This window comes from Polypterus senegalus, chromosome 6 (genome assembly GCF_016835505.1).
Source record: "Polypterus senegalus isolate Bchr_013 chromosome 6, ASM1683550v1, whole genome shotgun sequence".
Lineage (NCBI taxonomy): Eukaryota > Metazoa > Chordata > Cladistia > Polypteriformes > Polypteridae > Polypterus > Polypterus senegalus.
The window spans coordinates 175536007-175563655 of NC_053159.1; the positions used below are offsets into that span (position 1 = coordinate 175536007).

The 27649-nt window shown below is 40.9% G+C and overlaps 1 protein-coding gene across 1 annotated transcript in view; it reads left to right on the forward strand.

The window, feature by feature from the left end:
- The window catches only part of erich2 (glutamate-rich 2), a 115640-nt gene that overhangs the window by 32419 nt on the left and 55572 nt on the right, over positions 1-27649 (forward strand). Inside the window, exons 4-7 of the mRNA XM_039757599.1 lie at positions 10403-10439; positions 12069-12105; positions 12201-12240; positions 15086-15122. Coding sequence (XP_039613533.1) covers positions 10403-10439; positions 12069-12105; positions 12201-12240; positions 15086-15122 — 151 coding nt within the window. The remainder of the gene's footprint in view (positions 1-10402; positions 10440-12068; positions 12106-12200; positions 12241-15085; positions 15123-27649) is intronic.

The window sequence follows — 27649 nt, forward strand, 5'->3', positions numbered from 1 at the left end:
AGGGTTTGGAAGAGGAGGAATAGGAATTGAGAAATGCCGTGTGGGCTGCGTGTGGGAGGGACCGGGTTTGAAGAGGAAGCAGGATGAACCAGAAGATATATATATATATATATACAGTACAAATTTAAACACACACAATTCCCACTCAGCCTTCTCCATGACTATCAACAATTGTTTGCAAAGATTTGTGTTAATCTACAACAACCCGTCTTCAACCACAGTCAGTTGTACGTGGCCTTTTCTAGGGTTAGATCTGTCTGTCTGTCTGTCTGTCTATCTATCTATCTATCTATCTATCTATTTATCTATTTAATAGTGCCTTTATCTATCTATCTATCTATCTATCTATCTATCTATCTATCTATCTATCTATTATATAGTGCCTTATCTATCTATCTATCTATCTATCTATCTATCTATCTATCTATCTATCTATCTATCTATCTATTCTGTCGTCTCCAGCAAAACACCTATTTACAACTGTGTCTTTCAAGAAGTATTTCTTTCTTCTTGATTTCTGAATTCCTTTCTCACCATTTTCCATTCCTATTCTTATACTGGCGTATGCTACGGCAGGTGTCAGCTAGTGTGTGTATATATATATATATATATATATATATATATATATATATATATATATATATATATATATATATATATATATATATATATATATATATATATATATTACACTCACCTAAAGGATTATTAGGAATACCTGTTCAATTTCTCATTAATGCAATTATCTAATCAACCAATCACATGGCAGTTGCTTCAATGCATTTAGGGTGTGGTCCTGGTCAAGACAATCTCCTGAACTCCAAACTGAATGTCAGAATGGGAAAGAAAGGTGATTTAAGCAATTTTGAGCGTGGCATGTTTGTTGGTGCCAGACGGGCCGGTCTGAGTATTTCACAATCTGCTCAGTTACTGGGATTTTCACGCACAACCATTTCTAGGGTTTACAAAGAATGGTGTGAAAAGGGAAAAACATCCAGTATGCGTCAGTCCAGTGGGCGAAAATGCCTTGTTGATGCTAGAGGTCAGAGGAGAATGGGCCGACTGATTCAAGCTGATAGAAGAGCAACTTTGACTGAAATAACCACTCGTTACAACCGAGGTACGCAGCAAAGCATTTGTGAAGCCACAACACGCACAACCTTGAGGCGGATGGGCTACAACAGCAGAAGACCCCACCGGGTACCACTCATCTCCACTACAAATAGGAAAAAGAGGCTACAATTTGACCGAGCTCACCAAAATTGGACAGTTGAAGACTGGAAATATGTTGCCTGGTTTGATGAGTCTCGATTTCTGTTGAGACATTCAAATGGTCAGAATTTGGCGTAAACAGAATGAGAACATGGATCCATCATGCCTTGTTACCACTGTGCAGGCTGGTGGTGGTGGTGTAATGGTGTGGGGGATGTTTTCTTGGCACACTTTAGGCCCCTTAGTGCCAATTGGGCATCGTTTAAATGCCACGGGCAACCTGAGCATTGTTTCTGACCATGTCCATCCCTTCATGACCACCATGCACCCAATCTCTGATGGCTACGTCCAGCAGGATAATGCACCATGTCACAAAGCTCGAATCATTTCAAATTGGTTTCTTGAACATGACAATGAGTTCACTGTACTAAAATGGCCCCCACAGTCACCAGATCTCAACCCAATAGAGCATCTTTGGGATGTGGTGGAACGGGAGCTTTGTGCCCTGGATGTGCATCCCACAAATCTCCATCAACTGCAAGATGCTATCCTATCAATATGGGCCAACATTTCTAAAGAATGCTTTCAGCACCTTGTTGAATCAATGCCACGTAGAATTAAGGCAGTTCTGAAGGCGAAAGGGGGCCAAACACCGTATTAGTATGGTGTTCGTAATAATCCTTTAGGTGAGTGCGTGTGTGTGTATATATATCTATATCTATATCTATATATATATATATATATATATATATATATATATATATATATATATATATATATATATATATCTATATATATATATATATCTATATATATATATCTATATATATATATATATATCTATATCTATATCTCATTTGTTTTATTTTATTGTAGAGTCATCTCTCTGCAACAGGGTGGCCGTGTGGCGCATGTGTATGGGCGCCGTTCTCAACTCTACCGCCTTCATCGTCACTTCCCCTACCTCTTCATATCTTAAATCATTCTTGAGGTAAATTGAAGACTTAAGTGCCAAATTAAAGAAAACGTACTAAGTAATTGCAACACAAACACTGACTTGATCAGTTTTAACACGAAAAGATGGCGACGAAAGAAGAGAAGAAGTGGGCTGCTAGGGTGGAGAAAAGAAGAGCTGCTGAGGAAGCAGCAAGCACATCAACTTCTGAGCAAATGAATGCTAAACGTACAGAGAAAGAGGATAAAAACTAGGAATACTCCAGTCGTGTATTCACTGCACGTTATCGTAATGATAATGATGGATAATTCAAAACAGTTTGTGTGTTTGTGCTAATGACGTAACTTTAGCTACTATGAATTATTAAGGTCGTTGGGAGAGTGCATACCCTTGTTCTGTTTGTGTATTTGCTTACTTCAAGGTGACAGGTGGCCGCTCTTCAGGGCTGACACTGACTCGCATATCGGTTGACCGAGGTGTAAAATGGTGTTATACCAGCTGTTCTTTTTCGCATGTCTTCATAGGTTATACACACACTGTGCAGTCAGAGGGTGAACCCAGTAGCGGTGGCGATGTTTTCTCTGCCTATGTCACTGTATCAGGAGGATTTTTAACACAAGGAGGTCAATGTTCAGGTCTAATAAAGCCAACTGATCCATATTTTGCAAATCCACTAAAGGATGGACCTTAAACCCCACGGGTAAAAAACATTCTACACTGCCCTATAACTGACCCCCACAGCCAAACACACAAAACTACAATCTGGGCTGCAGATTGGCTTTTACCAGAGGAAAACAAACATTAGTGTAATGTCATACTGAAGCAAATTAAACGTCACTACAAAATGCAACTTAAACGCCTTGGTTGCTCAGAGCACATTCATTTAACCAAGATCTGAATGCCTGTGTGGATAGGGCCTCCAAGTTGGTGTGATTTACCAAAAAGTTTTTTCTCGAAAGACTCTGATTTGTTCTTTTGTACTCAAAGTAGGGTCATTCTGGGTTTTCTGCAAAGAAACCCATTTCTAAGGCTGGGTGCATTCTTGGGGTCCCTGAGGAAAAAAAAATCACCATGTTAAAAACAGTCAGAATCTGAGAGGCTTATCCCAAACACTACAACTGAATCACAAGTGAATGAAAATTGTGCAGCTTGTTGAGGGGCAATGATTCATTTACCTATCAAATGAGCAAGAATCATGTGACTCGTTCGCGGGTAATAATTTGTTTACAGAACAAGAGAATGAGGCTTGTGAACCTTGTTCTGGGGTAAAGATTGATTTGCAAATCAAATGAACGAGACTTGTGCAAGTTGTTCTTAGGTAATGATTAGTTCACATATCAAATGAATGAGACTCATGCCACTCATTCTTGGGTAATGATTAATTTGCAAATCAAATGAATCAGATTCATGCTCCTTGTTCTCTGATAATGATTCCTTTACACGTCAAATGAATGAGGATACCGTCACTCTTTCTTAGGTAATAACTCCGTTCAAGCTCAAAAGAATCCATAAAAGATATATGCCCGATGCAGTCAATGAGCCATTAAAAAGTATACATTGAAGTATAGTTGGAAACAAATAATTTTTAGAAATTAGAATCATTTTTTGAATGGTTTAGTTATGTGTGACTATTTGGTTACATTTTGTGACCACAAGATGGTGTTGCAGCCCCCCAAACGCGAGTCAGAAATGCACAAGTCCCAATTTAATTGAAAGGTTTTAATCTTTAAATACCTTCAACAAAAGGTTTCAAAAGGCAAACACAATACAATTCTTCAGGCTTTCTTCCCTCCACTCCTCCAGACAAGCTTCATCTGCTTCCTCCCGACTCTGGCTCCCTATATGAAGTCGAATGGGTCATTTTATCTTGGACCTGGGCGTACTTCCGGTGTCAGGGCATACACCGATGGAAGTACTTTTGGGTTGATCAGATGTCTCAAAAAAGTAGGCATTGTGAATCCTTTCACCTTCGCCTGATGGCCCAGTATGTCCCAGGTCCCAGTATACTCTGCTGGCAAAATAGGGTTATTCTGGCTCTTCTGCAAAGAAACCCATTGGCATTCAGACATTGACAGATGTTGTGGTTTGAATCTGTTTTGAAGAGTTCCTTGGTTATTTCTTTACCAATCCAAGAATCTTCCTCTTCGATCTTGGGTTACTTTTACTCTTGTGTCCTTATCCAGGGATGTTGGCAACAGTCTCATGGCCCTTAAACTTCTTGATAATATTGGCAACAGTTATCACATGAACATCAAGCTCTTTGGGGATGGTCTTGTAGTCCATGAATTGGCTCCTGACAGTGTAGGAGTCCTAATTACATTGGTAGAAGGAATAGAGAAGAAGATCAACCACTACGTTCACAGGTGGCTTGGAATCCCTCCCAGCTGCATATCTGTTGGGCTGTACATAAAGCTAGGCCAGCTACAACTCCCCTATTGTCTGTTAGTGAGGAGTTCAAAGCAGCAAAATGCAGGTTAGTCTTGACCTGTGGAAACTGTAAGGGTGAAAGAGTTAGAGAATCCAGTTTCATGACAAGATCAGGGCACATGTGGGATGCTGATGTTGCTGTAGCCCAAGCTGAGCATTCACTTAAACTCAAGGACAAAATATGCACTGGAGGACAAGGATTGGAGTCAACACACTTTCAACAGTGGGGAGCATCCCGCAGAAGGAAATGGAGTGCAATGATCCAAGATGAGGTGAGAGTCATTGAGGAAGAGAGGTGGAAAGCAAGACCTGCTGACTTAGGGCTATAAGGAGCCTGGACAAGTTGGGACCTTCCCAAAAGGAAGATCTCATGGTCTCATGGAGGATGAAACCATTTTGTATATCATTCCCTTTGTTGGCATTCTATGATACTCTCCCAACCCCAGTGAACTCGCACAAGTGGAGTAGGAGGGAGGACCCACTATGCAAGCAGTGTGGTGGGAGAGGAACTATAGCACACATCCTTTCAGGCTGCAAGACAGCATTAACTCAGGGGAGATGCAGGTGGCACCATGATAAAGTCTTACTAGTCCCCACAGACATTTTGGAGAGGGTAAGAAAGACGAAGCAACAACTCTGGGCCAAAGCATTAGAAAACATCATATCTGTCAATAAAGGAGATGGTCTTAGAGCTACTAGCTCGGTTAAGCAGAACCTGCTGCAGATAGCCTAGGGAGGGGAGCTTAGATTGGACTTGAGGAAGAAGTTACAGTCCATTGAAGCAGCCTTGTGAACTAGATTGACGCCAGATTGTGTCACATGGGCTGCTGAGGAAAAGAAGATCGTCTTAAAGGTATGTCACGTTACACAACTTTTTCAGAGATTTTTTCACATAATCGTAGTGAGTCAGTAGCATGTTTCCGTGAAGCCAATTGCCTAATGTGACATAGCCAGCAACTCACTCTAACCATTCTACGACTCGTACCAATAAAATCAAACAGGTCGGAGAGGCAAGCTGTGTATGCTGTGAAATGAATAGCCTCGACACACGAAAAAGGTTTGGGACAACCACCCGTATGCTTGAACCCGGCTACAAAAAGGCAAAGTTTTAATCACAAGTCAATATAGTGTTGAGTCCAAAACGGAACTAATCAATGGAGGGAATATGTCGGGTCAGGAGAAGTCATTGGGGCCAGAACTGGTAGTGACGCCTTAGAACCAGAAGTTATGTCTTCAAACTCAGGCAGAATTTCCTGTGTGTGGTCTGCAGAGATAAAAGAGGAAGGTTTAGTGCACCCGCCACCCCCTGGCCTGGCGTGGAATTACCTTCTTTTGGTCCTTTTAGCTGACTCCCATGTACACGTGTGTGACAATGCATAAGAACTGATAATGAATGAGTGCTCATCCGAAAGTGCAATGCATAGAATGTACTGACAAGGAATAAGGAACAAGGGTGTTTTGAACCTTGAAAACAGAAGAAAGGCTCTGTCTCATGTTTACGTGCTGAAGCAGAATGGAAAAAAAGGACAGCAATTGCTGCTGAACTCAACATATTTGTTAACCTGATAACATTTCATACAGCAGTCTTTTCAGCTGACATTTTCTGATGATGTGATCAGTCACTGCGGTCAACAATTCTGATATACCCCCACGACTAGAAGGAATGTAATGTGACATCGGCTTTAGTGGACCTGACAATACCTTGAGATGAAAGGTGTGAGGAGGAAACAGAGAAAGCACAGCAAGTATCAAGAATTGGTGCATGACTGTAAGGCTTAAGGCTGGCAGACATCAAGGTGGAAGTGGGTTGCAGAGGATTCCCCATCTAGTCAGTGTAGAACCTTCTGCCAATAATAGGATTTAGGTGGACAGAAAGAACAAGAGCATCCCGGAGGTTGGGGGAGGTAGCATAAAGGGCTTTTTGTTAGTTATAGTTGATAGCCAGAAGCTGATGGGCAGTGATTTGGACATTACGTTTATCATAGAGACATATGTGTTGCATGGAGCACTGCAGATATCACTGCTGAGGTCTGCGTTGATTACTTAGATTTCAACCCACAACTAGTACTTAATACTATGAGAAGAGCGGGAACCTTTAATCCACTGATTTCATTCAGTTTTATCTTGCCTGTGTTCCTTTCAGAAAGGTGTTCCCTGCTGTTTTGTCCCCTAATTGACGGTTCACTTACTGAACAATTCAGTCGCTTCTTTTTGCTATTCTTTTTTTGTTCTTTAGCCTAAGGCAGCAAGTGGCCTACAAATCATAATAAAACAATGCAGCTGGTGCTTAGAGACAGGAGTAAACATGTCTATCTGAAGACATGACAGTAATTAGGCTGGTTTAACTAAAGAAAAAAATTCTAACAAATGCTTTCTGACTAAAGTGGATATTGGCTGGAGACAACATGTGAAATATCCAAACCTTACGTATTTCCTGCCATACAAGGATATTAAAGAGAGCCTTTAGGAAAGTCTTAAAGATTTTGCTTCAGTGAACCTAGTGAGCGACTCTTAAGAATGCCACCCAACCAGCCTGAGTTCCATCTCTATAGATATGGTGGTGTGTTAAAGTTGACCCTGGTGCATAAAGTGCTTCAGGCTGTGTTTACCAAAGGCACTCTTGAAATCGACATGACATGGTTTTATTCTTCTGTCTTTGGGAAAGAGCAGAGGTTATTATATAATATCTACACTAAAAGGCCAAATGTATGTGGACACTCATCACAATTATTGAGTTTAGGTGTTTCATTGTTAACTCCAGCACACATAACCATGCAATCTCCTTGGACGCATACTATCAATGGAATGGGGTGTACTGAGAGCTCAGTGACTTTGAACATGACACTGTCACGGGATGGCCACCTTTGTCTCAAGGCAGTAAATAAAGATCCTGCTCTGCTAGATCTGATCCGGTTCACTGTAAGAGCTATTATTGTGAAGTGGAAGCGTCGAGGAGAAACAACAGCTCAACCATGAGGTGGCAAACCACACCAACTATCATAGCACATACAAATCACTTCTCCTCTGTGGCATCACTCGCAACAAAGTTCCACACTGCCATCAGCACAAGAACTGTGCATCAGTTGCTTCAGGAAATGGGACTCCATGGCTGAACACGCAAACCTAACATCACTATGCTGAATGTCGAGTGTCGGCTGGAGTAGTGTAAAGCACAGTGTCGCTGGACTCTGGAGCAGTAGGAATTGTGTTGTCTGGAGTGATGACTCCCATTTCATTAGGCATCAGTACTTTGTAGAAGCCTCGCTGACAGCAACTTACAGCTTTGAGCCTTCTTGGGAAAGTCTCTACAGGCTTTGCATACCTGGATTTGTGCAGTTTAGCCGTTTCTTCCTCCCAAGGTCTATTAGGTTGGTGTGAAGTGTCTGTAAACTGCCATTTTCAGGTGTCTCCACAGATGGTGTATGGAGTTAAAGTCTGGGCCACTCAAGGATAGCCAGAGACTTATCCTGAGGCCATGCTAGTGTTGTCTTAGCTGTGTGCTCCGAATCACTGACATGCTGAAAGGTGAACTGTTACCACTGACTAAGGTCACCTGCACAGTGATCAGTATCCATTGAGAAGCACCCACAATGCATTAGGCCGGTGATGAGCAGTGCCTGGTCTTCACCAGACATAGCACTTGGAGTGCCGCCCAGACAGTTTTATCTTTGTCTCATCAGACCAGAGAATCTTTTTTCCTCATCCACCTCAGAGTCCTTTTAAATGCCTTTTACTCAGGAGTGGCTTCTTTTTAGGCACTTCACAATAAGCACCCATTTGATGGACTGCTACTGAGATGGTCTTCCTTCCAACAGGTTCTCCCATCTCAGTAGAGGACTTCGAAAGCTCTGTCAGAGCGACCATCAGGTTCTTGGTCACTTCCCTAACCAAGGCTTTTCTTGCAAGGATTATCGGTTTGTCTGGACAGCTAGCTCTAGAAAGAGTCCTGGTGGTTCCAAACATCTGCAGTTTTGCAACTGTTGAGATCACTGTGATCCTGGTAACACTCAAAGCTTTACAAATGGTTATACTGTATCACCTTGATCTAATCTGCGCCTCACTACTTTTTGATCGTGGAGATCTACAGAGAGTTTCTTGGACTGCATAGCTTGGATCGTGAACTGACATGCAGTGTGAATTGTAGTACCTTCTATACACAAGTGTGTGTCTTTCTGAATGATGTCCAGTTAATTCAGTTTGCCACAGATGGACTCCAGTCAAGTTCTTGACACATCTCAAGTTGAATTAAAGCAAACGGGAGGCAGCCGAGCTCAATTTGGAGTGCCATAGCAAAGGGTCTCAGTACTTCTATGAATGAGAGATTGCAATATTTGGTTTTTAATACATTTTGCAAACCTTTATGATTATGGGTTACTGACTGTAGATTGAGGGGCAAAAATATCAAATGTATCCCTTTAAAATGAAAACTACAGGGTGAGTTAAAATGAAGTGCCACATTTCCAAAGGTCATTGCAATGAAGTAGAGGTAGCAGAGTGGGTTGGAGTGGGGAGTCCTTTGATTGGCGACCTCTTGTAGTTTTCAGTCGGCAACATGCCTTGGTCCAGTACACCCCATACTTTCGCTGTCCATCATCACTACACAACATGCCTTCCGAACGCACTTCAGCATTCCTCCTAACGGTGAAGTCCCAAATCAGAAAACAATTCTTCAGTGGGTGTCTAAATTTAGACAGATGGGTACAACGTTGAACAGAAAATCTCCAGGCCATCCTTGAAAATAAATTTATAAATGTTGAGAGTAAAGGTATTCCTTAAGCCATACTCGCAGGTCACCTTTTGTATTCTAAATATCGTTATCATATGATTACAATCAATACAATTTATATAAAGGATTAGCAATTTTGGTTGCAGAAGATAATGTAAGATGGAGTTTGTTCCATCTGCAGAATAAAGTTCGTTTTTCATTTCTATAAATTTATTTTCAACATTTTAAATCATGTTGTCATTTAAATATAATTAAAAAACTCTTTGAACCTAACTATTAACTGGTAAAGGATGTCGCCAAGTTGTATTTTCGGCGAGTTGTATTTTCAGCGAGTTGTATTTTCGGCGAGTTGTCTTTCGCCTAGTTGTCTTTTCGCAGAGTTAACTGTCGCCCAGTTGCCACAGAACCAAAATGGATGTGGTGGATGCCTGGTTACAACAGGATGGAGCAGCAGCTCATACAGCCTGTGTGGAGATCCATACAAGTTTTGATCTGATCAAAAGCTGATCTCCCTGAGCGGTGATGTCGAGTGGCCTTCACGTTCACCTGATCTCGATCTGTTAGATTTCTTCTTGTGGGGCTCTCTCAAGTTGAAGGTATACACACAAACACCAACCTCAAAACCTTGAAGCCTTCAAAGACGTTAATCAACCACAAAATCGGCGCTATTCCCCTTAAAATGGCCAAACAAGTCATGCAAGCATACAGAAATCATCTCAAAGAGTGTATCGCTAGTGATGGCCACCACCTTTAAGACATCGTTTTTAAAACACAGTGAAAAAAATCTATTTTGTATCCCCTTTCTTGTGTTGTAATGAAATGTATTTTATCTTGTATTGTTTTTGTAGAATAAACGTTTGAAATGTGGTACTTCTTTTTGACTGATCCTCAACCACACAATAAAGTGTCCAGAAACTGAAGGAGGTCTGAATTCTTTCTGAATTCACTGTAATTAGAGTAACCTGTCAGCTCCATCATTGGTGCATCCTTTGATAAGGTGCTGTGAGGTGCAATGCCGGCTATTTAAACTCACAATGGCTGCAGTACACATTTTAACAAATGCATTTATTTTCTTACTTTAGATGGAATCATCGTGGGACAGCTAGGAATAAAGGCACGGTAGGATTTTTGTCCTCTTTTTATTATGTTTTATCAGAAGTTCACCAAAAGAGAAGGAGAGTTGTCTCACTTTCAATTCTCATCCTGGTTTGATGTTTTAGAACAGGAGTGTTCAGCTCTGGTCCTGGTTGGCCACAGTGGCTGCAGCTTTTCATTCTAATTATCTTAATTAGTAAGTCATTTTTGCTGCTGATTAACTTGTTTTACAATAGTTTGAATTGACGTGACTCCAGGTCTGGAGGGCCGCTGTGGCTGTAGGTTTTCAATCTAACCCTTTTCCTATCAGTGACCAGGTTTCAATGCTAATTAACGTCTTTTTCCTTCATTTTAATAGCCCTGTTTTTAAGAATGCATTCCTCTGAGTTGATTCTTTTCTTCATTAAATGACAGCCAAACAGAAATTAGACGTGAAACGAGCCAACAGATGACCACCTAAACTGGGGCTTCAAACTCCAACCAGTTTCACTCTAACCACTTTCTTAATGAGAGGCTAAATCTTGCTGGTAATTAAACAATTAAGTCCGTTATTTAATTCCACGGTTTGTTTCTGCTTTTATTTATTTATCTTCCGTTTTTTCTAAGAACATTGTCAAAAAGTTGTGGCGACCTGAGAGATCAACCTTACTGAGACCTTCACCTTTTCTTTATTTTCACATATTGCGTGATGGGCACGGGTAAGCTGGTCATGTGGTGACTTGTTTTGTGTCTCATTATTGTTTGGCTGCTAATTAAAGAAAAAGAGACAAATAAGGGTCCTGAGTCAAGTTAATTAAAACTAAGGCAAAAGAAGTTCATTAGCAGCAAAAACTGGTCACTAATGAAAAAGATGGTTAGAATGAAAACCTGCAGCCGCTGTGGCCCATCAGGGCCAGAGTTCAACATCCCAGCCTTAGTTGTTTCTTTTTCCTTAATGAGCAGCCAAACAATAATGAGACACAAAACAAGCCACCACATGACCAGCTAACCTGAAAATAAAGAAAGGTGAAGGTCTCAGTCATATTGGTCTGCTCAGGTCACCAAAACATCTTAGAAAAAAACAGAAAACCACCAGTCTGCTGTGGCAGAATGAGAGCAGCAACAAGTCCGGTTCAAGTTCAATAACGGCTTTAATTAACAGCAAGAATTGGCTTCTCTTTAAGAAATTGGTTGGAGTGAAATTGGCTGGAGTTTGATGTTCCAAATTAGCTGGTCATCTGCTGGCTCTCATTTCTGTTTAGCTTCCATTTAATGGAGAAATGAAGCAATTCAGAGGACTGAATCCTTAAAAACAGGGCTATTGAAATGAAGGGAGAAGGAGTTAATTAGCAATGAAAACTGCTCACTGATTAGGAAAAGATTTAGAATGAAAACCTGCAGCCCACCAGGACCGGAGTTGGACACTCCTGAGAACATTAGAACAGTCTGGACGGGAACAGGCCATTCAGCCCAACAAGTTCTACCAACTTAATTGTTCTAAAATAACATGAAGTAGAGATTTGAAGGTCTCTAAAGTTCCGTCCATCACATTTCTTGGTCACTTATTCCATGTGTCTGTGGTTCTCTGTGTAAAGAAAATTCCTCCTGAAGTTTTATATGAAATTTACCCTTAACAGTTTACCCTTGTTGACCGACTATCACTTATCCTTTCAGAAGGACCTCATCTGATGGCCCACTGTTGTCTCTAAAGGTAATCGCTCATTAAGTACATCACTTCAATTTAGTGAACAGTCCTGATTATTCATTTGTTCCTTTTGTGTTATTGCATGTCTACCTTTCAATCAGGGATCTGTAAATGGCAGTCTACAAGTGCTTGATGACAGGGGTAAGTCACTTTTCCTTCATTTGCACCTTACTGTTATCATGTTATATGACATTATATTTCCACTTGTAGAAATTAACTTGGGTGTGAAGGAAAAAAACATAAGACGCCATGCTGTGAGATCATGTGTCACCCATAGGAGTTTCTTTATGTTACATTCTATGGTTATACATTTTGTTTAAGGGTTAACAGCATCCATCCATTCTCAAAGCCCACTTATTTTATTTTAGTGTCTTTATGAGCCAGAGCCTATTCTAACAGAATCGAGACACAATGACTACTGGAAGGTATGCCTATCCAGCACAGAATACGCTCACATATGTACCCTCATTTCCCACCGGTTTAGAATCACCAGTTAATTTCACAGCATACAGAGAAAAGCGACAAAGACATGGAGAAAAAGCAAACTTCACACAGTCACTGACTGGCCTGGGAATGGAGCCCACGTGTCCAGAGACTCTGAAGTAGCAGTCACACTCTTTAAAATATCTTTGATGTTAGATGAAGACTTTTTTCCCTTTTTTCTAATTAATCTAATACATGTATAGCCGTAGTTTCATTTTAAGGCATGAACTTGTCTAGGGTTGCAAAGTATGCACAATTTAAGCAGTTGGTAGGAACAAGTAAGAAGATCATCAGTCCTGGGGCTCTTGTCATAGTGTCTCTAAAATCGAGTCCTAAGAATGAATGGATTTTGGTTGTCCCTTTGTCAAACATAGTAAATGAGAATATTCCCAAAAACTAGGTGACACATTCATGTCATGTCATCTCTAACCTGCTTAATGCAGACCAGGGGTGCGGAGAAGAGGGGCTGGAGCCAATCTCAGCTAGCATAGGGTGCAAGGCAGGAACAAACCCTGGGCGCCAGTCCATGACAAGGCAAACACACACACACACACACACCAGACACACTCTAGGGCTACTTTAGAGTCACCAGTTTACCTAACCAGCATGTCTTTGGACTGTGGGAAGAAACCCACGCAGGCACAGGGAGAACATGCAAACTCCACACAGGACCCAGGATGTGAACCTTGGTCTCCTTACTGCAAGGTAGCAGTGTTACCATTGTGCCACCCTGTGACACATCCAAAAATTATATTAATTAACTATTAGCCTGCACTTTAATAACTTTACTGTTTAAACTAAACAGTGTTTACTAAGAACAATGGCATAACAAGAGGTAATGCCAGTCAAGCATTATGGTGCCCTGAATTGGGAGTCCATGTGTAAAAAGTGTTATCTTTTCTACATAGTGTGGTCAAAATGTCTGCAAATCCCCTTCATTGAAAGTCTGCAATGTGCACTTTAATCATGATGTCTGAATTGTTTGATTTGTAATTTAAACTGTGGAGCAGAGGTGGGAATCAAGGACAAAGTGTGTCTTTGTCCCAAACATTATGGAGGGCATTGTGTATTAACCCTTAACTGCTCATGCTGGTGTATTTTGTACACCAATCTCAGTTAATTTTGTCCAATGTCCTTTTACTCAAACCTACCGGCAGCATCTGCTATCTCTCCTCAGCTTGATTCACTACAAGTAGAGTGTCGCAGTGGTTTCCCTCCAGTGTGCCCCCAGCCGGTTTTATGAGTGGATGCAGGAGTCGCCAGTTCCATACGGTGCATTTGGTAAACTGCATGGTTACTTATGTATATACAGTATGACAACACTGAGATGTTCTTCTTGCAATGACTTTGTCTGCAAAGATCATTCAACAACTGAAGTGACACTGAAAGTGTGCCTGGTGACGAACGAGCACTGGAAAAGTGGATCAGGTTTATTTTCAGATAGTCCTAGACTGTGGGATACTATTCTGTAATATGGTATTAATTTACATTAAAAACACACACAATTTAAAATAATTGCAGTATCTTATGTTACAACCTTACAGTGTCCATATAAATAGTCATTTTAACACTGGTGCATAAAGTACACCGTGTGAGTACTTATGAGATGAGAAATGGTGAGAGTAGTTAAAGGTTAAAGAGACCAACAACCCCAGCAGAACATCTACTTCTGAAATGTTCTCCTCACTGTGAGTCTTTGTTCCTGATGTTTAAGCTAATTGTGTACCCATCTACATACCTCACCTGGAATTCCCACTTCTTTATTGTTATTTATTTCTTGGCCAGTGCTTTTATCCAGGGTAACGTACAACTTTACAATTGATTACATAGCTTTTGGGTTTTTTTTTTCTTTTCAATTGGAGCCCAGGCATGTGAAATGACTTGCTCATGGTCACACATGGTCAGTCGTGGGTTTGAAGTCCAAAGCCTCGACTTCTGAGCCATACTGCCTGTTTTTAGTTTGCGTTCATGTTCTTGATAGACGAGTAAGCGGGTAGCAGACTTAGACATTTTCATACCTGCTTAATTCATTCTGTGGTTATGGTCCTCATGACTGCAGCATCCTGGGTTTGAACCCCAGCTAGGCCCCAGCTGTCTTTTTGAAGTTTGCACAGATTTTTCTCCAGGTACACTAGTTTTTCTCCCACGTTCTAAAGTCCCATTTTTTAGGTTTGTTGGTGATTCTAAACTCATTCGGGTGAGTGTGGGGGTCCTGTGATGGTGTGGACCCTGCCCAGGGTTGGTTCCTGCCCTTCGCTTGAGACTGCTGGCATAGGCGCCACATCCCTGCCACCCTGAAATAGACAAAAGTGAGAGCAAAGAACAGATGGATGCGGTTACTGATTAATTCATGAGTGTGCCATGTTATTCATTGTTTCACTTGTAATTTATTTGTGGAATATTTTTGTGCACTGTGACGATATTTAACATAAATAGGAGATTTAACTAATAAAGTATGCGACAGTTTGAAGATGACCTATTTTGTTTTTTTTTTGCATTGCAGATGGTGTTCTAGTTGAGCAGTTACACACAGTGTCACGGTAAGAGTCGCTTTTTAATACTAATTTATTTTTTCTGTAGCAAATGCATCTTTATTGGGTTATTAGTCCATTTACCCCAAAACCTACTGATGATAATAAAGAAATACATTGAAATATAACTTAAATTAAAGATGTACTGTATATGATGTTAGAGATGCAGCACCAATCGGGATGCACGTCTTCTGTTTCAGGTTGTATGTCCCAGAGCATGGAGTATTATGGGATGTTAGCCAAGAGAAACTGGTACTGTACTGGTCATTTCCGCATAAAGTAATAGTAATTTGTAATAACTGTGAGTGTGTCCATCCATCCATTATCCAACCCGCTATATCCTAACTACAGGGTAACGGGGGTCTGCTGGAGCCAATCTCAGCCAATACAAGGCGCAAGGCAGGAAACAAACCCCGGGCAGGACGCCAGCCCACCAAAGACTATGAGTGTGTGTTATACCAAATCAATAAGAATGTGTGTGTTTAATGACCAGAAATATACAGTCCTGCTTTGCTACATGTACATTACAGTAGTCCCCCACGAAGTTGCAGTTCAGGGTTCGCGGATTTTTCCTTAGGACCTAACTATTAATTGTTAGCGGAAAGCTCAAATACCCTCCACAATCTTTTATGGCTTTTTTCATGGCAATACTGTGCTGTAGAGAGAACAGGAAGCAACCGCTGAGGGAAACGCTGTTTGGGATGGTGAAAGTAGCCAATCTGAGAGCGTCACTCATTTCTCCTTGCTGCTGATTGATTGCTGCCCTGTGACGCGTCTCCAGGTGAGTGGGTTTACCATTGCTGAGGGAAACGCGGTTTGGGATGGTGAAAGTAGCCAATCCGAGAGCGTTATTCATTTCTCCTTGCTGCTGATTGATTGCTGCCCTGTGACGCGACTCCAGCTGAGTGTCCTCGTGTTTTCCATTTTGTTATTGTATTCATTTTGTTATTCTTAAACGTCAGAAGAAGTTTAAAACACTCCAGGAGAAGGTTGAACTACTGGATTTGCTCCGGGAACTAAAAAGTTATGCTGGAGTAGCGCACCACTATGGCATTAATGAAAGCACCATACGCTACATAAAGAAGAACGAAGCAGCGATCTGGAGTACCGTACAGTATCTGTAAGTTTCTGTGAATGTGCTAAAAAGGTAACAACCTCAAGGAATAAAAATATCGTCAGGATGGAATCTGCCTTGGCATTGTGGATCACCGACTGCAGGAAGAAGAACATCCCCTTGGACGGTAACATCATCCGTGAGAAAGCACCGATACTGTACCAGCAGTTTGCTACAGGAGACAATGTAGCAACTTCCCATCACAATATTCCTGAAACCTATAAAGAAAAGCCAGTACAAAACCCCACTAGAAGAAGACCCGTCCAAAGATACAACTCTTCCTGAAGCGCCTGAAGAAGAGGCACCACCCGAGAAGTTTTAAATCCTCTGCATCGTACTGCACAGCTACTTCATCATCATCAATATCATTCATCATTGGTGAATACCCGTACATTTTACTGTATTTTAATTAAATGAAATTATTATGTATTTACTCTACTTATAACAAAGAAAACGACAGCGCATACCAAAGAAAATGTGCTTGCGTGAATTACAGTATGTATATCGGTAACATCTGTATTTTACATTCTAGCACCGCGGGAGACATACAGTACAGTACAGTATACGGGTTTACCTTTACATTCTGTTTTTAGGTAATGTATTAAGGTAATTTCTTAGGTAATGTATTAAGCTGAGTTTGCAACAAAATTAAAGTGCTTTGGGGGCATACTGTATTTAGGGTTTAAACTATAAAAATAGGCTTTTAAAAGGCATTTTTTAACCACATCCAAAAGTCGCGTTTTTTCACACTTCGCGGGTGCTCTAGGAATGTAACCTCCGCGAATTTGGGGGTGTACTGTATAGTGAAATGAGGTGAGTAGTGAGATTTGGAGCACACAACTCTTTGTAAGGAGGTGAAATCATTCATCAAGCTTATTTGCTTTGCTAATGGTTCGTTCGTTCCTATATCTAATCCACTCATTTCTTAATCGCTTGCCTCCATTTCAATTACATATCATGGTAGTTTTCTTCAGATTCTGAAAATATTTTGTTTGTTTAAATAAGAGTGTCCCCTTTGTTGCTTTTGCAGTGGGTTAGAATTCAGTGTTTTAAAGAAAATACAAAATTCTTGGAAAATTCTGCTACAGGTTATTGTTGATGGCTATCTACAGGACATAAATATTTACCTGTCTTGCAAAAGAGTCACCTGTTTTGAATAATAGGACTGCTTTGGTTTAGTATCTCATCCGCACACAATGAGGTGATACAGAACTGCCTGCTTCCTTTGAAAATGAAGGAATTCTGGGGATATTGGTTTCTAATCAGGTACTTCTTGATAGCTGACAATACTATTGTTGAACCAAAGTAAATGTGTTTACACTGTTGTTCTGATGAGGAGATTGCCGTGCAACATTGTTTAACTGATCGTCATGTTGATCTGTGCAGAGACTGAAGCATTTATATATTTCTGGGTAAATGAGAATAAAGTAGAATAGAGAAGTACACTGTGTGCACAATTATTAGGCAAGTGAGTATTTTGACCATATCATCATTTTTAATGCGTATATTCCAACTCCAAGCTGTATTAACTTGAATGCTTATTGAATTTAAGCACGTCAGGTGATGTGTATTTGTGTAATGAGGGAGGGTGTGGCCTAAGGAGATCAACACCCTATATCAAGGTGTGCAGAATTATTAGGCAGCTAGTTTTCCTCGGGCAAAATGGGCCAAAAAAGAGATTTAACTGACTCTGAAAAGTCAAAAATTGTAAAAAGTCTTTCAGAGGGATGCAGCACTTTTGGAATTGCTAAGATATTGGTGTGTGATCACAGAACCATCAAACATTTTGTTGCAAATAGTCAACAGGGTCGCAAGAAACATGTTGAGAACAAAAGACACAAATTAGCTGCCAAAGATTTGAGAAGAATCAAACGTGAAGCTACCAGGAACGCATTATCCTCCAGTACTTTCATATTCCAGAGCTGCAACCTACCTGGAGTGCCCAGAAGTACAAGGTGTTCAGTGCTCAAAGACATGGCCAAGGTAAGGAGGGCTGAAACCCAACCACCACTGAACAAGAAACATAAGTTGAAACGTCAAAACTGGGCCAAGAAATATCTGAAGACAGATTTTTTTCAAAGGTTTTATGGACCGATGAGATGAGAGTGTCTCTTGATGGACCAGATGGATGGACCTGTGGATCAGTAATGGGCACAGAGCTCCACTCCAACGTGGAGGTGGGGTACTGGTATGAGCTGGTATTTTTAAAGATGAGCTAGTTGGACCTTTTGCATTGAAGATGAACTCAAAATCAACTCCCAAACCTACTGCCAGTTTTTGAAGACACTTTCTTCAAACAGTGATACAGGAAAAAGACCATGATTTTTATGCAGGCCAATGCTCCATCACTTGCATCGAAGTTCTCCACTGCGTGGCCAACCAGTAAAGGCCTTAAAGATGAAGGAATAATGACATGGCCCCCCTTCCTCATCTGACTTAAACCCTATCGAGAACTTGTGGGCACTTCTTAAACGCTAGATTTACGGGGGGAAAAAAACAATACACCTCTCTGAAGAGTGTCTGGGAGGCTGTAGTCACTGCTCCACAAAAAGCTGATCGTCAACAGATCAAGAAACTGACAGACTCCATGAATGGAAAGGGTTATGACTGTTATTGGAAAGAAGGGTGGCTATATTGGTCATTGATTGATTGATTTATTTTTTTGAAATGTCAGAGATGTTTATTTGTAAATTTTGAGGTGTTTGTTTATTATTCTCACTATAACAGATGAAAATAAACAAGTGAGATGGGAAAATTTTCATTTTTCCTTTAGTTGCATAATAAATCTGCACACTAATAGTTGCCTAATAATTGTGCGCACATATGTATTCCCCTGATGATGTTCACACTCACATTTCCATTGTGAAACATTCAGGTTTCAGGTTTATTAACATTTTGGATTGACTGATAGCACTGTGTTTGTTCCATATTAAAATTAATCCTCAAAAATACAACTTGCCTAATAATTGTGCACACAGTGTATGGTCTGAGACTCATGACTGCTGCCTGCTTCTTTTATGCTTTTTTTCACCATATCGCGAGGCCGTTAACACTTTAAATGCAGTTCTTCTAAGCCTCCACTAGGTTGCGTCGAGTCTGTAATTCACTATGTAAATTAAGAACATTCTGACGGATCATCAGAAAATATCTGAGGTATGGAGTAGATCCTCATTCATCCTTTTCTATTCTGACTAAGCTAGTCCAGTAGCAGGACATGCCCTTCGGTCTGGGGATGAACCCAATTGTTTTTCAGTGCACAGCCATCTTTTTGGTAGATTTGCAGACTAGATCTGCACCCACTGCCCCTGCTACACTCATACTACTGCAGTTATAGAATATGACCAGAAAGTCCCTTAATTGATACTGTAAAACTACTACTACTAAAATCCTATCTATTATGGTGGACAGCCAGGGCCCTTACCAGGCCGGGACACCTCAATAGTGGAAGGACCAGGGGAGAAAATAGGCACAGGGCACCACCTCCCCCAAGCACTAGGTGGCAGCACCCCAAATTCCCACAAGGCACACTGGGACTTTGAAGCCTCAGCCCTGTTGTGTTCCAGAGGTGCCTTCTGCAAGATTTGGCGAGTCCTATTTTATCAGGCTTCCACCACACCTAGGAGTATTTCCAGATCTTTCTAATGGGCAACCTGGAGTGTTCCTGGGTAAGGCATAAAAGGGACCGCCTAACTTCATTCAGGGTGCCAGAGTTGGGATGTGGAGGATGAAGCTTGCTGGAGGAGAACTGGAGGCGGAAAAAGAGAAAAGGAGAAGAAAACAAGGACAAAGAGTGCTTTATTACTGTGCTTGTACCATGCATTGGTGGGAAATGGTTGGAAAGCGTTTCCAACAGCTGAAGAGAAGGTGTGTGTTGTGCTGAGTCTGAGTCTGTGTCCACGTCTATCAGTGTCAGGTTTGAGGACTATAGGCCGTTCCTACCTATCTATCTATCTATCTATCTATCTATCTATCTATCTATCTATCTATCTATCTATTATATAGTGTCTTACCCTTCTATGTATCTATCTATCTATCTATCTATCTATCTATCTATCTATCTATCTATCTATATATCTATCTATCTATCTATCTATCTATCTATCTATCTATCTATCTATCTATCTATCTATCTATCTATCTATTTTCATAATGGCTATACAATGTTTAGCTGCCTGCCTGCCTTACAATGTTTAGCTGCCTCAAATACCAGAAAGGTTGTGCAACAAAACATTAGGTTAAGGGTTCCATCATTTTTGTTCATGCTATTTTTATTTGTATTATTATTTGAAGTATTCTGTTGAGTCAAAACTCTAAAGCAAAGTCTGATTTTTGTTAAATATAGAATAAACAATAATGGGTGCCAATTACTTTTGTCAGATCCATGTTATTTCTGGGACTGTATGTATATATGACAATGCTGAGATGTTCTTCTTGCAATGACTTTGTCTGCAAAGAACATTCAACAACTGAAGTGACTTGTGATACATGTGCAAATTATGAAGTAGATGAAAGTGTGACTGGTGATGAGCGAGCACTGGAGAAGTAGATCAGGTTTATTTTCAGATAGTCCTATACTGTGTCATACGATTCCATAACATGGTATTAATTTACATTAAAAGCATGCACAATTTAACATGATTGCAATATATTATGTTACAACCTCACAGTGTTCATATACAGTAAATAGCCATTTTAACACTGGTGCACTTCTTTCTTCCTGAAGGGCTACCAATTAATTTGCCCATTTCCGTATTTTTCTATTTTGTTATTTTGTGTTTTGCATTGAATATTTTATGGATGTTTTGGTTTGACTGGTGTGACCACCAGGGAGGGTTGCAGCAGCCCAATCCCCAGACACAACTTCACAGACACAACTCCCAGTATAAATAAAAGGGTTTTTTTTTTATTTATTATAAATAATACCTTATACAAAGGTGTCTAAAGTGGCATAAACCAAATTTTCTTCTCCTCCTTACATCTCAAGTAATCTTTGTCCATCCTCCTCACCCAACTCTAACTTGCCTGGATAAGGTCAAGCGGCCTCTTTTATGTCGAACCCTGGAGTACTTCTGGTGCCAGGGCATAGCCTGATTGAAGCACTTTCGTGTCAAGTGAAATCCCCAAAAAATTATAGGGATCGTAAATCCTTGCAACATCCCCTGGTAGCACACATGGGACCCAGCAGGGTTGACTCACAACACTACAACTCCCATGATGACTTGCAGGTGTCCACATAGTCCCTGAGGTCCTGGGATGCTGCCATCTAGCAGATGTGGGAGGGGGGTAAGAATATTCCAAAATAGGAGGGGATGCCAGATAATCCTGCCTGGCACTTATAATGGCCAGACAGCAGTAAACTGCACTATGGACTGGTTAGACAGATTTTGTTGCTCCCCTTGTGACATATGCACCTGATTCTCACTGCTTATTCCTTCTTTCACTGTTGCTGATATAATATGATTGGTCTAAAAGTCAGATTGGTGCATCTTAGGCCACATGTCTGTGGCCCATAATGTATCATCACACTCAAGTGCCACACCGTGTTTTGCATTTCATGCTTGCATGTCACCTACGGAATTTAAGGTACATAGAAGTGGGGCATGTGTATTAACAGGAAGCTCCTTGTGTGGTGGAGTAGTGGCTCTGAGGCTAGGGATCTGCACTAGCAATCATAAACACCCAGAGTGAATCTACTTCGTTGGGCCCTTAACCTGCAATTGCAATTGCTCCATCCTGGGTAAGATGCTAATCTGCATCCAGTCCTGCATGTTGGCCCTCCAACCTGCAGGGAAAACTTGGGGGTTGGTGGCAGAATTGGCACTTCGCCACCATAAAAAACCTAACAGTGGTTCCATTTCATCTTAACTAGTATGGTGCTGAAGTGTCACCCGTTGGATGGCTGCACTTTGGTCCTAATCTGGGATCCTGAGTTGGTTTAACCTTACTGTGGGAAGCGGGGTATTAAGCTCATCATTAATGATTGGTTTAAATTACACCATCATGATCAGAGATGTGATCTCAAGGGTGTCGAAGTACTTAGCCTTTGTAATATTGAGATTAACTGTGGATGTGGATATGTGCACAAAGAACAATCAGCTGCTAACCTTATCCTTCTGTGAAAAGAGCCGTGTTCATGTCAAGTTCTCTGTTGATTATTTCAAAATCCAAAATAAGTCAATGCTTTAGTGTTGAAGCTAGATGACACTGTATGAACCTGTGGATGATGAACCTTTTCTTTCTCACTGTGACACTGGAGGAGCCTTCGTGGCACAGTAGTCGAAATCGGCATGTAGTAAGTTCATCGCATCAATAAAATCTTCAAAACCTGCTTATGTAGGGCAGGGTCGTGGAGCAGCTGGAGCCAATCCTAGCAATCTTAGCACACAAGGTGGGAACAACACCTGGACATTCCATTGTAGGACAAGCACACACACACACACACACACACACTAGGGTCAATGTAACATCACCGATCCAAATAACTTGCTTGTCTTTGGACTGTGAGAGGAAACTTGAGCACTCAGGGGGAAAAAAACGATGCTGACATGAGGAGAATATAGAAACTCCACACAGGGAGGACCTGGGATGTGAACACTGGTCTCCTTACTGTGAGACAGCGGCACTGCCACCGTGCCACCAAGTGCTGCTACTTTAAGCACCCAGCATTTGTTCCCTGGTCTCTAGACTGCACCACATACTGCCACAATACTACTAACAATAATAATAATAAGGAAAGATTTTATTTAAATATTCTCCAAAATGCTCAATGCACTTATAATATGTACACACATATTTCCACGCTCAATTTCTATACCTTCTGACTGTTTTTCGACTCTACACATTGGACTTGGTCTTCTCGCCTGGCTTATCTCCAGGGGCAAACTGGGCATTTGGGCAATGCCTGGTAGGCCGCAGACTCTGGTCTGGTCATGGGCCAGCTGTTTCATGAAATAAATTTTATGTACTGGTTACTGTTTGACATTAAAATTAATTTTCTAAATTACTAAACATTATCTGTCTGGTACTGTGATTTATATAGTCCCATATAATATAAAGTATTATGCCATCAAGTTGTTTTAGTTGTCAGTATACAACTGCCTTTTGCTGATTTCTGTATCGATACCGCTACATTTTGGTTAACATATACATTACCAGGAGCTACTCCGGTTGAACCTCTGAACTGATGCTTACAAGAGCGTTGGGCTTGCCTACAAGCTCCTGCTAACGCTGCCTGTGTCATAAGTGCAGTGTGAAAGATCATTCTCTGGGTTGAAGAGAATCAAAAGCCGCCTGAGAAGCACAAAGATAGAAGAACATCTTGAAGCATTCATGTTGATGTCGGTGGAGAAAAGTATCCTAGCCAAACTGCGTAAGCTACTAGGGTACTGGCACTTGGACATCTAATGGCACTTGGACATGTACTCTAATAACATGTAAGCCGCTTTGCTAAATTTTTATTTTTCATTAAATAGTATTTCTAAGCATGTCGTCACATTTTAATTTGTATCTAAACAACGGTGTACAGATTAAGTTTGGCAACAGTTTAGATAGAGTTCATATCATAGGCTCATAGCAAGTAGCGAGCCGCGTACTCATCACAAACTTCCTCGTCACCTCACTCGTTGAAGAATGCCTGGGCTAGTTTTGAGACCCAGTCCATTTTTGCTTATCACCGCACTGATTTAGGCCTCTCAGCCCATGTAGTGGGGCTTTTTACATCTCCATATTTCCTTCCAACTTTAAATATAAACATTTCCATCAAAAGCCCTAAAAAATTTCCGTTCCTGTAGCCTCACTGCCTCTCTTCTGATTTTTCCCTGTCACTCTCTTTAATATCCACATTAAATAATCTTATTGACCACTACAATTCAGCCTTCCACTCAGCTTTAGATTAGATAGCCCCTTTAAAACACAGAGATGCCCCCTTTGTGCTTTCAGCTTCATCCTTTGATCTATGAAAGCAGGTGGTTGACATCTTGAGAGACGATGGCGTTAGGCTGGCCTCCCTGTACGTGACCAGATCTTTCTCAGACCATCAAAGAGCTTGCAGAGATGCACTAACCACAGCCAAGAATGTACATTAGAGTGAAGTAAAAGAGAGTGGCCATGATAACCCAAGGATTTGGCTCGCTGTGGTTAATAAGATACTTCAGCCTGCACTTTGCTCTGTTAACCAGTTTTTCTACTGCAGAATGTGAGAAAATTCCTTTATTTTTTTTCCCCAGAGTAAAATTAAAACCTGAATGCTGCCTATCTCCTCTTTATAAGCCCTCACAACCCTCCTAAAGTGAGCACTTGTTATTTGAAAACATAAGCCATATTAATGCTTTGCTACATTCAAAAATTGAGACCTGTTTTTATAAAATAACACTAAATTATATTAACATGAACAAAGTTACTTTAACAGTTAATAACAGTCATTAAAACACACTCTAAAGAGGCATCTTCCTGTCATTAATGACTCAAAAATTCCCATGAAGCTACTGTACCTGTATTATGCAGTTGTATGATCGTGAAGTTTTTAGCCTCTCTGGCTACCGGTGAGGTGTTGCATTGATTTTAAAATCTTGTCTTTTGTTTTTAAAGCCTTGCATGGTCTCACTCCAAAATACATCTGTGACCTCCTTCACCCCTATGTGGCACTAAGAGTATTGAGGTCATCTGGACGACTGCTCCTTGTAGTGCCAAGATCTCGGCTGAAGTCGAGGGGAGACCAAACTTTGTCAGTTGTTGCTCCACGGCTTTGGAATGACTTGCCTTTTCACATCAGGTCTTCATCCTCTATTGAGGTTTTTAAAAGTCGGCCTTGTTTTCTTCCGCCTTTCACTATGTCTAATGGGATTGTGGTGGATGTTATAATTGGTTGTTTTATTAATCTGCTTTTGCATGATTGTTTGCATTGTGATTATTTTAATGCTTCTTTGTACAGCACTTTGGCACAACCTCTGTTGTTTTAAATGTGCTTTTATAAATAAACTTGCTGTGTAAGCCCGTGCTGTAAAAAGCCTGGGGTCCTAGAAACTATTGAAATCGTCAGAAAAAAAATTGAAATGTAGAGATGTCAGGTAATTGAAAGGAACTACTCTGGGCATCTCACTTCTAGGAGGTTTCGTTTTGCCGACGTGCTGGCCTCATTTCTGTATTAGCGGCTAAGCGGCTTTGTCTTTCTTCGGAGGTTTTGTTTTGCCGATGTGCTTGCCTCGTTTCTGTATTAGCGGATAAGTGAGTGACTGTTTCTTCGGAGGTTTTGTTTTACCGACGTGCTGGCCTCGCTTGTGTATTAGTGGCTAAGCGAGTTTCTGTTTCCTCAGAGGTAGAGCCCTTACCCCAACTCCACCTCTCACTTCCGAGATAGACAAACAGACACACACACACACACTTCCACGTGTAGATGTTTATAAATAAAATAATCTAATCTAACAAGTGTGTGAGACCCACCAAGAGCGTTTAGTGGGTTCATCTACTCTCACCCTTGAAGATTACCACACATACACATAGCAATCCCTGTCAGACGCAGTCACGAGTGGTGCCAATTGCCAGACACTCCACAATATTCTGTATGAAATTCTTAACATAGAAAATTCACTATCACCAGGTCTTGCAAGCATGCGGGTGTCGTCACAACACATGACAAAAGAAAGTTATAAGCAGAGAAAGAAATTAAGGTTAGGCCACATATATTAATTAATAAATAACAACAAAACAAGGTAAGGTCAGATGGCCTGGACGACAGAAAAAATAAAACTCCAGGGTTTCCAAGTCCAAGAGACCACCCAGCCCCCACTGGTCATTCTACCTAACATAAGTGTTCCAAAATCCAAACCTCTTAGTTTTCAGGCTTCACTTGATAGGATTTGATGGTGTTTGTCTCTTGAACCGGTGGCACAGTGGGTAGCACTGCTGCCTCGCAGTTAGGAGACCCGGGTTTGCTTCCCGGGTCCTTCCTGCATGGAGTTTGCATGTTCTCCCCGTGTCGGCGTGGGTTTCCTCCGGTGCTCCAGTTTCCTCCCACAATCCAAAGACATGCAGGGTAGGTGCATTGGCGATTCTAACTTGTCCCTAGTGTGTGCTTGGCGTACGTGTGTGCGCCCTGCGGTGGGCTGGCGCCCTGCCCGGGGTTTGTTTCCTGCCTTGCGCCCTGTGTTGGCTGGGATTGGTTCCAGTAGACCCCGTGACATTGTAATTAAGAACCAGAAGAGACAGCACAAGTAGCAGATCCCTGATGGGCATATACAGTAGTCTATTAGGTAGCAGATCCCTGATGGGCATATACAGTAGTCTATTAGGAATACAACTGAAAAGTAGCTACGATAAAGCCAAGTTAAATGAATGAGTTTTTAGCAGTTTTTAAAATGTTCCACAGTATAAGCATGGTGATGTATTCCAGATTTTAGGTGCATAACAGCAAAAGGCTGCCTCACCACTTCTTTTAAGCTTGGCTCTCGGAATTATAAGCAGACCTCCAATCGAAGATCTGAGGTTATCCTTTTATGAAGGTGGATACCAATGTCTGCTATAAATTTTATGTGCATAACTGGTTTAGAAATATGCTTAATGAGGGAAATGTTGACGTGTTGAGTCCGTATTTCCCGCACTGTACTTTAGAGATGTTGTGGAAGCTGTCAGTAGTTTTAATTGCTTGAAGTCCCTGTCTCTGTGTGCATGCGAGTGTGTTCTGCTTTGAGCTGCCAGCCTGTTCAGAATTAAAATCCTGCATTCTACCCACTGGTGCCAGTATACCAACTCATCCACATCTGACTCTGCAAATGAAATAAAAGAAAGTGAATACTGATGGTGGGTTTGTGATTCTAAAACGGTTTCCATTAAAATGACTTCATTATTGTAGTTTTTATCATTTGCAATCATACATTTTACGGTTCTCCTTTTTGTCACATTTTCCCCCCAAAATATTATTATTATTTTTTTTTTATTTGCAATTCTTGTGAGGGAAATTTCAAGTGGAAAATATCTGCTTGGGGTGCTTTATTATCATTTTTTTATTATTATGCTAATGAGGAAAAGGGCTTTGCTTTATCTGAACTGAGTCCACACCTCTCGCCATCTGCAGTTATGTGTACGCTTTTCGAATTGGCAATGAGTATGAAGTTTGTGTCCTGGGGCACATTTGAAAATAAGTGTACTAATATTCATTCCAATTATGCCTGTTATGTGAAACTGGCTCAAATAATTGGTTGCCGTAATGTAAATGCGTGACTCCGTTAGACACCCTTGAGTTTAACATGGTGTATTTCTTTTAAGATATATTTAGAACAAAAGCATAGCTCTATTAACAGGGAATGAAATGATGTCTCTTATGTGTATATAAAGGATGTGAGAGGAAGGTATAAAGATAATATTAAGTGTCCATCCATCCATTGTCAAACCTTCCAAATCCAACTGATGATTTTGGAAGGTCAAATCT